At 51.0% G+C, this 12,516-nt stretch overlaps 1 protein-coding gene across 3 annotated transcripts in view; it reads right to left on the reverse strand.

Moving 5' to 3' along the window:
- Positions 1-8,601: 8,601 nt before the first annotated feature.
- TEKT1 (tektin 1) overlaps positions 8,602-12,516 on the reverse strand; it is a 54,735-nt gene continuing 50,820 nt past the window's right edge. For 2 of the 3 annotated variants that reach the window (XM_005669134.4, XM_021067709.2), the window contains 2 exons: positions 10,424-10,620; positions 9,482-9,740 (listed from right to left, as the gene is read on the reverse strand). In XM_005669134.4, the coding sequence (XP_005669191.2) occupies positions 9,533-9,740; positions 10,424-10,620 (405 nt within the window). In that variant the 3' untranslated portion in view covers positions 9,482-9,532. Of the gene's footprint in view, positions 9,741-10,423; positions 10,621-12,516 lie in introns of all 3 variants that reach the window. The other variant, XM_003131872.7, reaches the window with a different exon arrangement.

Here is a 12,516-nt window from a genome sequence, read left to right on the forward strand (position 1 = left end):
GTTCCCTGGTGGCACCACGGGGTAAGGATCTGGCATTGTCACTGCTGTGGCTTGGGTTGCTGCTGTGGCACAGTGGCACAGGTTCAATCCCTGGCCCTGGAACTAACACATGCCTGCTGCAAAGAAAAAAAAAAAAAAGCCAGAGGCCTGAATCATGAAGCATCTGTGTCCTCTTCTGGCAGCATCTCGTTCTTCATTCACTGTTTTGATCTCTGTTGAGTTCCAGTTGCCTCTGGGTACCAGTCTTCGGTGTTGGGAGCCTTATTTATCTTTGACGTTACTTACTGTAGTTGGTTTGTCAAGTTTACAGCCGCCTACCCTCTACACTCCTTCCTAAGAGCATCCAGATTTTCTACTGGGGAGTTAGTCCTTCCCACCTCGTTGCAGAGGGTCCTGGAGAGAAGTGGCCTTGTGTTCAAATACTAGAGGCTGATCGAGGGAAAACCTCCATGACCACTAGATGGCAGTAGCACACAGCGCGCTGTACGAGGGCGGCTCCTGCCTGGACAAGGCCAGCAGTCAGAGGAAGCCCCCCATAGCGGGCGACCTTCTAGGGAGAGCAGCCTGGGCCACCAGCAGGAAGGGAAGAGGGCAGGGCATCTTCAGGGGAGAAGGGACTTGGAGAGAGGTCACCACAGGAAACGGACTTCCCAAAATCAAGGTTTTTTGTTTTTGTCTTTTGTCTTTTTAGGGCTGCACCAGGGCATGTGGAAGTTCTCAGGCTAGGGGTTGAATCAGAGCTACAGCTGCCGGCCTACACCACAGCCACAGCAACGCCAGATCCAAGCCGCGTTTGCGACCTATACCACAGCTCACGGCAATGCCAGATGCTTAAGCCACTGAGCGAGGCCAGGGATCGAACCCTCAACCTCGAGCTTCCTATTCGGATTTGTTTCTGCTGCACCACGACAGGAAATCCCCCCAAATCAATGTTGCAGGTCTGATTTGGAAAACTGAGCTTAAATCTGGGACTGAATCACTCTGAACGAGTCATTAACTCTGTGCCCTGTTTTCCATCTAAAAATCTCTCTTTGCTACTAAATGATGGGGCATAATGGTTTTAGGAGGGCATGTGCTAGAGTCAGCCTGCTTGGGTCTGAATCCTGTCTGTGCGACCCCTCCAAGCCTTAATTTCCCCACCTATAAAGAAGGGTAGTAGCAGTTTATGTAAATAACTTACTATAAGCATACAACACGTTAACTGTTGTCATAATTGTTGGGATTACCAATGGTATACTGGTCTTAGAAGGCTATGTAACAAGTCCTTTTCAGTTTTGAGATGGTAAGATCTGGAGTTCCCACTGTGGCTCGGTGAGTTAAGAATCCCATGGCAGGGGCTTAGGTCACTGCAGAGGCGCCACTTTGGTCCTCAGCCTGGGACAGTGGGTTAAAGATCCAGCGTTGCTGCAGCTGTGGTGTCATTTGGCAGCTGCAGCTCCAGCAAACATCTGCTTCTCCAAGATCCCACTCAGGGGTAACTCCCTTTAATCACCCAGCCCTCTCAGCTCGCTGGTTCAGTCACGCGGTGTGGCCTCTGAGTTCCAGCTCACCTGGGGAGCAGCCACAGAAAAACCACCAGGCATCAGCGAGCAGAAAGAGGATGCAGCGGAAGGATGCTGGAGTGTCTCACAGCACGTGAGGGCCTCAAAAACTGCCTGGAGCCGAGGGAGGGGGAAGCTTCAGGGAGCTCTTTCCACTTTTTCTCTAGTTGCAAATTGGCTGTTCACATGATAGACAGCAGCTGTCACCTACCCTCTAAAGCCTGCCTCTCCTCTACTCAAGAGCGCCTCAGCCGGATGGAACTGAAATCTCCTGGTCCCAAATCCAGATCCTCAGGAGAGGGGCTCATTGCCCTGCCTTCTGTTAGCTGCTCACTCCCGACCCAGTCAGCCGGGTGGTGCAAATGCGCTGAGTCACCAGGAGGGGGCGGACAGTCTCTGAGAAGGAACACGTGCAGGAATTTGAATATGAGCCAGAAGCCACCTTGTTGCTTACAGAGAGACCTCTTGCCTTTCAGAAGCTGTGTCCTCTTGTGTTCTCTGGTCCCAGCAGGGCCACTCAGTCGTTCCTTCAAGGTATATAAATTAAGGTTCTTTTTTGTTTTGTTTTGTTTTGTCTTTTTTTAGGGCTGCACCTGCAGCATATGGAGGTTCCCAGGCTAGGGGTTGAATCAGAGCAGTAGCTGCCAGCCTGCACCACAGCTACAGCAACTCTGGATCCGAGCCATGTCTATGACCTACACCACAGCTCACTGCAAAGCCAGATACTTAACCCACTGAGCAAGGCCAGGGATCGAACCTGCATCTTCTTGGATACTAGTCAGATTTTTTTCTGTTGAGCTACAACAGGAACTCCCAAAGTTCATTTTTTGGCCATGCCAGCAGCATGTGGAAATTCCCAGGGCGAGGAATCCAACTCAAGTCACAGCACTGACAATGCCTGATCCTTAACCCACTGAGCCCCCAGGGAACTCCTAGTTAAGATTCTTTTTAAAATTTTCTTTTTTTTTTTTTTTTTGGCTGCACCTGTGGCGTATGAAACTTCCTGGGCTGGGGGCTGAATTGTAGCTTCAGCTGGGACCTATGCCACAGCCAGGGCAACACTGGATCCAAGTAGTATCTGTTGCCTATGCTGCAGCTTGTGGCAACTCTGGATCCTTAACCCACTGAACAAGGCCAGGGATTGAACCCACATCCTCACAGAGGCATTGTTGTGTCCTTAACCCAATGAGCCACAACAGGAACTACCCTAATTAAGGTGTTTTTGGGTTTTTTTCTTTTTCCTATTTTAGGGCCACACTGGCCGCATGTGAAGGTTCCCAGGCTAGGGGTTGAATCGGAGCTACAGCTGCCGGCCTACGCCACAGCCACAGCCACAGCCATAGCAACTTGGGATCCAAGCCGCCTCTGCGACCTACACCACAGCTCATGGCAATGCCAGACCCTTAACCCACTGAGTGAGGCCAGAGATTGAACCTGCAACCTCATGGTTCCTAGTCGGATTCGTTTCTACTGCGCCACTAGGGGAACGCCCTAGTTAAGGTTCTTCATGGAGCAAGCTTAACAAAAAACTTCTGGGAGCTTAAAGCCAAGAAAGGTGCTATACCCGGGCATCTCATAGAAAGAGTTGGTTGTTTGGAGTTCCCTCTGTGACACAATGGGTTAAGGATCCCACATTGCTGCTGCTATGGCATAGGTCGAGGCTCCAGCTCATTCGATCCCTGGCCTGAGAACTTCCATGTGCCATGTGTGTGGCTGAAAAATAAAAATAAATAAAAACAACTTGAGTTCCTGTTGTGGCTCAGTGGGCTAAGAACCCACATAGTATCTATGATGATGTGGGTTTGAAAACCTCAGAACCTTCTGAGGAAATCTCTAAGGTTTCAGAAGTGAGTGATGTAAAAAGATTCTCAGACGGAGTGATCTACTGTCAAAGACTCAGCGCCCCGAGACCCAACAGGGGAACGGGTTGGGGGGACAGTACGGGACCCTCCTGGAACAGACTCCTGCCCCGCCACCCCCGCATCGTCTGCCTGCCTCTTGTCTGTCGAAAAACTTCAGTCTCCTAGGGCTTCCCAGAGTTACAGAGTAATTTTATTTTATTTTATTAATTTTTGTCTTTTTTTTTTTTTTTGTAATTTTCTTGGGCCGCTCCTGCGGCACATGGAGGTTCCCAGGCTAGGGACTGAATCGGAGCTGTAGCCGCCGGCCTACGCCAGAGCCACAGCAACACCAGATCTGAGCCGTGTCTGCGACCTACGCCACAGCTAGGCCACTGAGCAAGGCCAGGGATCGAACCCACAACCTCGTGGTTCCTAGTTGGATTCGTTAACCACTGAGCCACGATGGGAACTCCCTACAGAGTGATTTTAATCAGAGGAGTGAGAAAATGCAGAAAGAAAGGAAACCGGTCAAGCCAGACAAAATAATCATAGTTTAACCATTAACAAAGTCACGGACCTGTAGTTCCTCTTCAAGGTCGGAAGATGAGGGTCTGAGCCTCGTCCTTTGAGCTGTTTTGCAGATACTGAAAACAGCAGGAAGCGGAAACTTCCCGTCGAGGGGAGGAGGGTAACTATGCTGCTCGTGAGCACTCAGACCCCAGAGGGCTTGGAAGCCACCAGGTCAAGGATGCTGACTCCTGATTACCTCACCACCAACCAATCAGAAGAGTGTCCCTGAGCGGCTCACCCACCCTGCAACCCCTCCCTCACCGGGTGGTTAGAAACCTTTCCCTGAATGCCTTCGGGGATTTGGGGCCTTTTAGGCACCAGCTGCCTGGTTCCGTTGCTTGACATCTGCAATAAAAGCTGCACCGTCCTTCATGACAAACTGCTGTCAATAGAGGGACTTTGCTGTATGCAGGTGAGCGGAACCAAGTTTGGGTTGGTAATAACACCTTTCACCCCTTGGTACTCACAGATGACATTTATTTAAACCTCAGGGGCTCTGAAACCCGAGGAGTTTCCATGGCATCAGGGAGTAGAGAGGGAACAGTGTACTTACCGGTTTGAGAAGCAGGTGTTCTTTGAGTTGGCTTGTTACTGACGGGTTAACCTCTGTTAGGGTAGAGGCACCCTTTCCTCAATTGTAACTGCCTCTGTCAATTTGAGACACGCTCATTCCCCCCGTTAAAGAGTCTTTGTACCTAATTGAGAGCTGCTATTCGAGTGCCACTTACGGTCTAAGGAAGGTGATGGGAAGTGGTTTGTGAAGGCGTGATCTCCTGGAGGCGTTCCCGTCGTGGCGCAGCAGAAACAAACCTGACTAGGAACCGTGAGGTTTCAGGTTTGATCCCTGCCCTTGCTCGGTGGGTTAAGGATCTGTGAGCTGTGGTGTAGATCACAGATGTGGCTTGGATCCCTCGTTGCTGTGGCTGTGGTGTAGGCTGGCAGCTCCAGCTCCAGTTCCACCCCTAGCCTGGGAACCTCCCTCCATGTGCCGAGGGTGCGACTCTAAAGAGGCAAAAAAAAAAAAAAAAAAAAAAGGGAAAGAAGTGGTCTTTTGGAGTTCCTGTCCTGGCTCAGAGAAAACGAATCTCACTAGTATCCATGAAGACACAGGTTCAATCCCTGGCCTCACTCAGTGGGTTAAGGATCCCGCATTGCCGTGAGCTGTGGTGTAGGTCACAGACTCAGCTCCAACCTGGCGTTGCTGTAGCCGTGGTGTAGGCCAGTGGCTACAGCTCCGTTTCGACCCCTAGCCTGGGAACCTCCATAAGCTGCAGGTGAGGCCCTAAAAAAAGGCCAAAAAAAAGTTCTTCTTTGAGGATTTCGAGACTATGCCAGGGCCACAATGCATTAACAGGGCTCCAACCCAGTCAGTATCTGGTTCTCTGTGATAACTTTATCAGGTGTTTACCTGCAAAGGTGAACAGCAGTAGGTGCGACTGAGACTTTATTAGCTGGAGGGCAGTTGGGTCTAGCATTCTACTACTTCCCCACGGGGCTTCAGTTTTCCCAAATGTGCAATGATGGAGTTGGACTAGTTACTTTTCAAAGTCTGCAGGCATAGCTTCAAGGTTTATGACTTCCAAGACACACTGATTTTTCAAGGCTATAGGCCAAGTTGAAAAAAATCAACATGGCATCTTATGCTGTTGACCGCAGACTCCTGTGTAATAAAAGAGATGTTTCACAATTTTTTTTTTTTTTTGGTCACACTCATGGCATGAGGAAGGCCCAGGGCCCAGCCTCAAGCCCTCACCACAGCAGTGACAATGCTGAATCCTTAACTGCGAGGCTACCAGGGAACTCCCATGTTGCACTATTTCTGCTCCCACCTCTCCGTGCCTTAGTGCTTGGGGCAGAATATGTACCAGCAGCGAGCAGGAGTTAGCAATTTTCTTTTCAAAGCACATCCTGAGATGAGCATCTTTAAAAAATAAGCACTGGAGTTCCTGTCATGGCGCTGGGGGAATGAATCCAACTAGGAACCATGAGGTTTCGGGTTCGATCCCTGGCCTTGCTCAGTGGGTTACGGATCTGGCGTTGCTGTGAGCTGTGGTGTAGGCCAGCAGCAACAGCTCCAATCAAACCCCTAGCCTGGGAACCTCCATATGCCACAGGTGTGGCTCTAAAAAGACAAAAGACAAAAAAAAAAAAAAAAAGAAAGAAAGAAAGAAAGAAAAATAAGCATCTACACTTCTTGACTTCTGCCTCAAACACTCTACTGAAATTGCCTTTGGCAAAGGGTCCTTGGTGACTGCCTAGCTGCCAAATCTCAAGGATGCTCTTCCTTTCTTAGCTGACGCTGGAGCATGTGAGCCGCTGACCACCAGTGCCTTGCATCTGCTGTCTGGGCCTCTGTGACACCATGCTTTCTTGACTTCCTTTAGCCCCTCGGATGTTCTATCTCAGTCTGCCTGCTGGTCTGGCTCTTTGCTCAACCGGGATGCACTGGTGTTTTCTGGGCCTCAAGCCCAGACCCCGTCTCCGAGCGCTTGAAATGCCCGCACATCCCCTGGTTTGCATCACGGCCTTTCTTCAGATGTCCCCCAGCTCTCTGGTTGCAGCTGGACCTCTCTCCCCACCAGAGGGTCCTCATTCTCAACGGGGAGCGCCTTCCCTCCATGCCCCCACCGCCGCCCTCGGGGCAGCAGCCCCCCTCCTCCCACCTTGCCTCTCGGCAAAAGGTGCCACCATTCACCCTGTTCCCCAAGCCAGAAACTCTCCCTCCCCTGCTCTGGATTAGGTCTAAGCAGTCACCGAGCCCCGGCCACCCAGACTATCCGGCTTCTGTCCCTTCTCTGCTTGCTGCCCCCTGAGACCGATCACAGGTGATCAGACGCAATCCCGCAGGAGCCCCAGGAGGTGGGTGTGACAGGACCACCAGCTATGCCTGACTCTGGAACCCAAATGCTTAGCCACTGACTTGAATCTGTGGCAAGAATGGGAGTAGTTCTTTTCTTTTACTGTTATTTGAGTATTAAGAAAAAGATGCTACAGGAATCCTCTGGTGGCTCAGTGGGTTAAGGATCTGGCGTTGTCACTGCTGTGGCTCTGGTTACTGCTGTGGCCCAGGTTCAATCTCTGGCCTGGGAAGTTCCACAGGCCATGAGCGTGGCCAAAAAAAAAAAAAAAAAAAAAAAGAATGATTGCTACCTGGTCTGAAAACCAACACCAAACTCATACTGCGTTTACATTCAGGAAAGGAAACAAAACCCAGAAATCCTTTCCAGGCAGTGGTGTGACAGGTCCCTCGGCGGCGGGACCTCCGGAGCCCAGCACGGTTGCCTCCCTCTTCCCCAGGCTGCCAATCCTGAGGCTCTGGTCACTGGGTTCAGAACGCGGTCGGAGCACCCTCTGTAAGCCGTCGCCACCCCTGCCCTGTTGGTACCAATGCCTCCAGCCTCCTCAGGGTCACTCACAGGTCCTCCCGCCAGAGCCACCCACCGCCACAGCTGACACGCGGGTCCACTGGTGCCCGCTGAGCCCTGCCCCGCCCTGGGAACCAGAGACGTCCCCTCTCATACCTCCTTCAAACAGGCTGGGACCGGGGGCCCTTTACCGGAATGCTTGTGCCTGGACAACTATCTCCTCCGGCAACAGAAAAACCATCAGGGACTAAAAGTAACTGCATACGGCACAAAGGAGGCTTTCCACAGAAAAGAAAATCATGGACTTGGAGAAGAGACTTGCGGTTGCCAAGGGGGAGGGGGAGGGAGCAGGATGGATGGGGAGCTTGGGGTTAATCGATGCAGACTATTGCCTTTGGAACGGGTTAGCCCTGAGATGCTGCTGGGTAGCACTGGGAACTCTGTCTAGTCACTTATGATGGAGCATGATGATGGGCGAAAAAAGAATGTACACATGTATGTGTGACTGGGTCGCCACGCTGTGCAGTAGCAAAAAAAACTGTATTGGGGAAATAACAATTACAATAACCACACATATGAGTGGGGCATTTAGGAATGATGAAGTACAGAAAGGCCACCAGCCGACGGGCATTTTGAGGTGCCAGGAGCAAAAGCAGGGTCTGGGCAGGACCCCCATGTAAGGCACCACCCAAGCCCCACCCCCGGCCCAACCCAGGGACCCGGCCCTGTTGTTCCCCCATCGGAGGAACCAGCTCACGCCCCCTGGAGAGCCAGCAAGGGCACCTGTGACTTGTTTTGTTCCCTCCTGCTGCAGCTTGAGTCCCAGTGAAGCCGTGAATTCCTTGTCTGGCCTCTTATCAATTTCTATAAACCAAAGAGTCCAAGGACCTGAATGGGTAACACCATGACCCCAGAAAACGGCCGCCTGGCTCACCTGCTCCTCAACCCCTCCCACCAGGACTGACTTCCTAAGAGCTGGACGGCCCTCAGGCCCTATCCTTCCTCTTCATTTTTTTTTTTTTTTAACTGCTGGACTGCAGCATATGGAAGTTCCTGGGATGGGGGTCTAATCAGAGCTGCCGCTGCAGCCCACGCTGACCCTTACAGCAATGAGGGCTCCTTAACCCACTGATTGAGGCCAGGGATCCAACCTGTATCCTTACAGAAATATCACTGGGTCCTTACCCATGGAGCCACAGCGGGAACTCCCCTTCCTATTCATTTTGTTAAAGGCCTTTGGCTCTTTAGTCAATAGAAATTGATAAAAGGCCACACAAGATATCCAGGCAAGGCTTTATTGGGACCCGACCAGCAGCAGGAGTGAAAACAAGTAACAGGTGCCTTTGCTCACTCCCCACAGGGGGCACCAGCTGGTTCCTTAAATGAGGATGAGAACAGGGGTGGGTTCATAGGTTGGGCCAGAGGGGCGGCTTAGGCGGTCTGCCTACCCCCTTGGTGGTGTGCTGTTTGGGGATCACTCACAGTACCCTGTTTTTGCTCCTGGCACCTCAGACGTGGCACTTGGTTTGTGGCCTTTCTGTACCGTATCATTCATAATTGCCGCGACTCTGCCTACGTGCTGTTATTTTTAGCCCCTTATAGCTTCACTGTTTTCCGTTGCTCAAGGAAACCTTTGCCGAGGAGCAGGCATTCTGGTAAAGGGCCCCGGGTCGCAGCCTACCTGTTTCAGCCGCGAGAACGGGGCCCAGAGAGACGCCTGCAGGTGCTGGGAAGACTTCAGGGGACTCCTGACCCAGGGCGGCTTCTCTCTCTACTAAGTTCCCTATGACCTGAACTTGCTTCCCGCGTACCGGAGGGGGTCTAAAGCAGCCACCGCTGCGCTGTTTTCCAGGGAAGGGAATCTTGGGACCAGGAGAGGCGTTCGCACGCCCTCTTGTGGGTAAGGTGGGCGTTGGTCCGAATAGGGGGGTCCCGCCCAACTCCCGAATTGAAATGAATCGGAACGAAAAAGTCTTGGGCCCCTCCCCCAGGCCTGAAGTCCATTGATACAAGACTGGCCCGTGCTAATTCATGGGGTTACCTGTTCAACGGCCACTGCAGCAGCAGCAGCAGCAGCAGCAGGATAGAGCCTTGCACCCACAGCTCGGGCTTGGGAACCCCCGCCCAGAGTTTCTGGCGGGAACCTGAAAGGAGAGTTCTGCGCTCCTGGTTCAGGACGCGGTTTAATGGGAATGGCTTGGTGGGCATCCTGCTTTCAGCAGACAGCGTCGGGCCGGAGCCCCCCGGCCCACTGCCCGCGGTCGTCCCCGTCGCGCGGAGGGATGGACCGCCGCATGTGGACGCACAGCACCTCGTCGATGTAGATGCTGTTCTCCTTGACCTGGATCTCCTCCTGCAGGGCGAGCTGCCTGCGATTCAGGCCTTTCAGCTCTGCTTGAGCCTGCGCCAGCGTTTCCTTTAACCTACGAGAACAGGAAGAACACAAGGGAACACAAGGGAATTAGTAATTTATCGCTCTTTCTGTACTCCATGCAGAACCCAAACTGCTGTGTCTTCGCCCTCGTTCTCTTAAGACAGAGATTTCAAATTGGTGGCTGCGGGCCAGATTCACAAGGCAGATCCAGCCATGAACTGCACAGGCTTAAAACTGTAGATTTTAACCTAAACCTCGGGATGTGAACTTTAGAAAAATTTAAACCCTGGGATCCAGTCCCTGCAGGGCAGCGATTGGCTGGAGGTAGGAGGGACTGCTCTTTATAAAGGAACCCCTCAAACATCACAGATGCACAGGTCCTTGTGCCTAGCCTGCTTGGCCCATGTTGACACTGCTGAGCCTGGCTCACAATCTGGGTTTTTTTTTTTTTTTTTTTTTTGGTCTTTTTAGGGCCGCACCCCCCAGGCTAGGGGTCTAATCAGAGCTGTTGCTACCGGCCTATGCTACAGCCACAGCAACGCCAGATCCGAGCCTGAGCCTCGTCTGCGACCTACACCACAGCTCATGGCAATGCTGGATCCTTAACCCACTGAGGGAGGCCAGGAATCGAACCTGTGACCTCGTGGTTCCTAGTCAGATTCGTTTCCGCTGCGCCATGATGGGAACTCCACAATCGGGGTTCAAATGGAGCCCCAGCAGCCCTCTGCCTACCTTGCAACGTTGTAAGCGATCTCATCAACCTCCTTGATGAGCCTATACTGTGCCACATCGCGACACAGCTCCACGTTGGGCCGATGGGTCCTGGTCTCCAGGCGAGTGTGAGCCACCTTGGCAGGCCCCTCTTGATCAAGGATGGCTTTTTCAAGAACAGTCATGTTCTTTTCCTGGGAGGCAATCTCTTCCATGACCTTACAGAAGGGACGAGGGGATGAGGGTGGGTGAGGCCAGGCTGTGTTCCTCAAAAACGCAACAGCAGACACTCAGGAAGTTAGGAAGAGCGGACCTCAACTTCTGACCCAGGCAGGGCCCCAGAACGGGTCTGATCTCCCCTCCCTACAGCCGTGATTGCTGGTGGGCAAAGTACCTCCCCCAACCTTGCAACTTCACATGTGGAAGGAACACGAGGGGCCATGGTTGCCTCATCTCCTCCCCAAATAAGTGGATTCCCTGGAGAAGCCCCTCAGCAAAGGCTGGAGGCAGCCCATTTGCCTTGGTGCAAAGTCCCTTTGAAAGCTGCCTATTTTCTCATCAATCCACCCATTTGTACCAGACCTGCCCCCTAAAAGCCTGAAGAAAGAGGGGGAAGTTTATGGACTTCCCTGATGGCTCAGCAGGTTAAGAATCTGGCATGGCTCTGGTGACTGCTGCAGTGTGGGTTTGATCCCTGGCCCGAGAACTTCCGCATGTGAGCAGTTTAATCTGAATCTTGTAGGTCTCTTTGGTGGCTTTGTGCAAAGAAAAGATTCCTTAGAAGTTACTCTGGTCATATTTAACTAGTTGAAAATTTTATTTCATCATTACACTTTTTTTTTTTAATGTTGCACCATGGGAATTTCCAAACATAGGTGAAAGCAGATGGTACAGTGAGCCTTATGGACCCATCATCAATTTAAGCAATGGTCAATACACTGCCAATCTTATTTTATCTATAATGCCTTCTCTGCACCCCTGCCATCAGCTTATTTTAAAGGAAATCTCAGATATTATATCATTTCAGCCTTAAATAAATACTTGAGTATATGTTTCTAAAATATAAGAATTCTTTTTTCTTGTTAATATAACAACAATATTTTTTTACACACAAAAACAGAAGAATTTCTTTTTTTTGGTCTTTTTTTTGCTTTTTAGGGCCACACTTGCAGCATATGGAGGTTTCCAGGCTAGGAGTTGAATCAGAGCTGTAGCCACCGGCCTACACCAGAGCCACAGCAACACCAGATCCGAGCCACGTCTGCGACCCACACCATAGCTCATGGCAACGCCGGATCCTTAACCCACTGAGCAAGGTCAGGGATCGAACCCGCAACCTCATGGTTCCTAGCCGGATTCGTTAACCACTGAGCCACGATGGGAACTCCATACGTTAATATTTTAAATTGATTTTGATTAATAGTTGCTCCCACCAAACTCAGTTAAAATCCTTTGAACATTTGTTTAAAACAATTTAGAATTTGATATATAACTTTTACAAATACTTGAATTGTCCTAAGGCCTTCTGGAGGTTTTTTTTTTTGGGGGGGGGCTGCATCTGCAGCATAGGGAAGTTCCTAGCCTAGGGGTCAAATTGGAGCTGTAGCTGCTGGCCTACACCACAGCCACAGCAACTTGGGATCCGAGCTGCATCTGCGACTTACACCACAGCTCACAGCAATGCTGGATCCTTAACCCACTGAGCGAGGCCAGGAATCGAACCCAGGTCCTCAAGGATACTAGTCGGGTTCATGACCACTGAGCCATGACAGGAACTCCTGGAATTCTTTAAAATATCTTGTCAATCTAGTAAACTATTAGAAATGATTAATCTTAGGTTCTGAAATGTTTTAACACTAAAACTTGTTTCTTTTTTGGCCATCCTGTGGCATGTGGAAGTTTCTGGGCCAGGGATAAAACTTATGTCACAGCAGTGGCCTGAGCCACAATAGTGGCAATGCCAGAACCTTAACCTGCTAGGCCACCAGGGAACTCCTAACACTAACTTCAAACTCAAAATTTCAACTTAATATGATAAGGCTAAGTTAACTCTTTTTTTTGGGGGGGGGGTCTTTTTGTCTTTTTAGGGCCACACCTGTAGCACATGCAGGTTC

This window comes from Sus scrofa, chromosome 12 (assembly GCF_054392235.1).
Source record: "Sus scrofa isolate SSC_HxYL_T2T_F1_AM1 chromosome 12, Sscrofa_HxYL_maternal_Yorkshire_Landrace_v2.0, whole genome shotgun sequence".
Lineage (NCBI taxonomy): Eukaryota > Metazoa > Chordata > Mammalia > Artiodactyla > Suidae > Sus > Sus scrofa.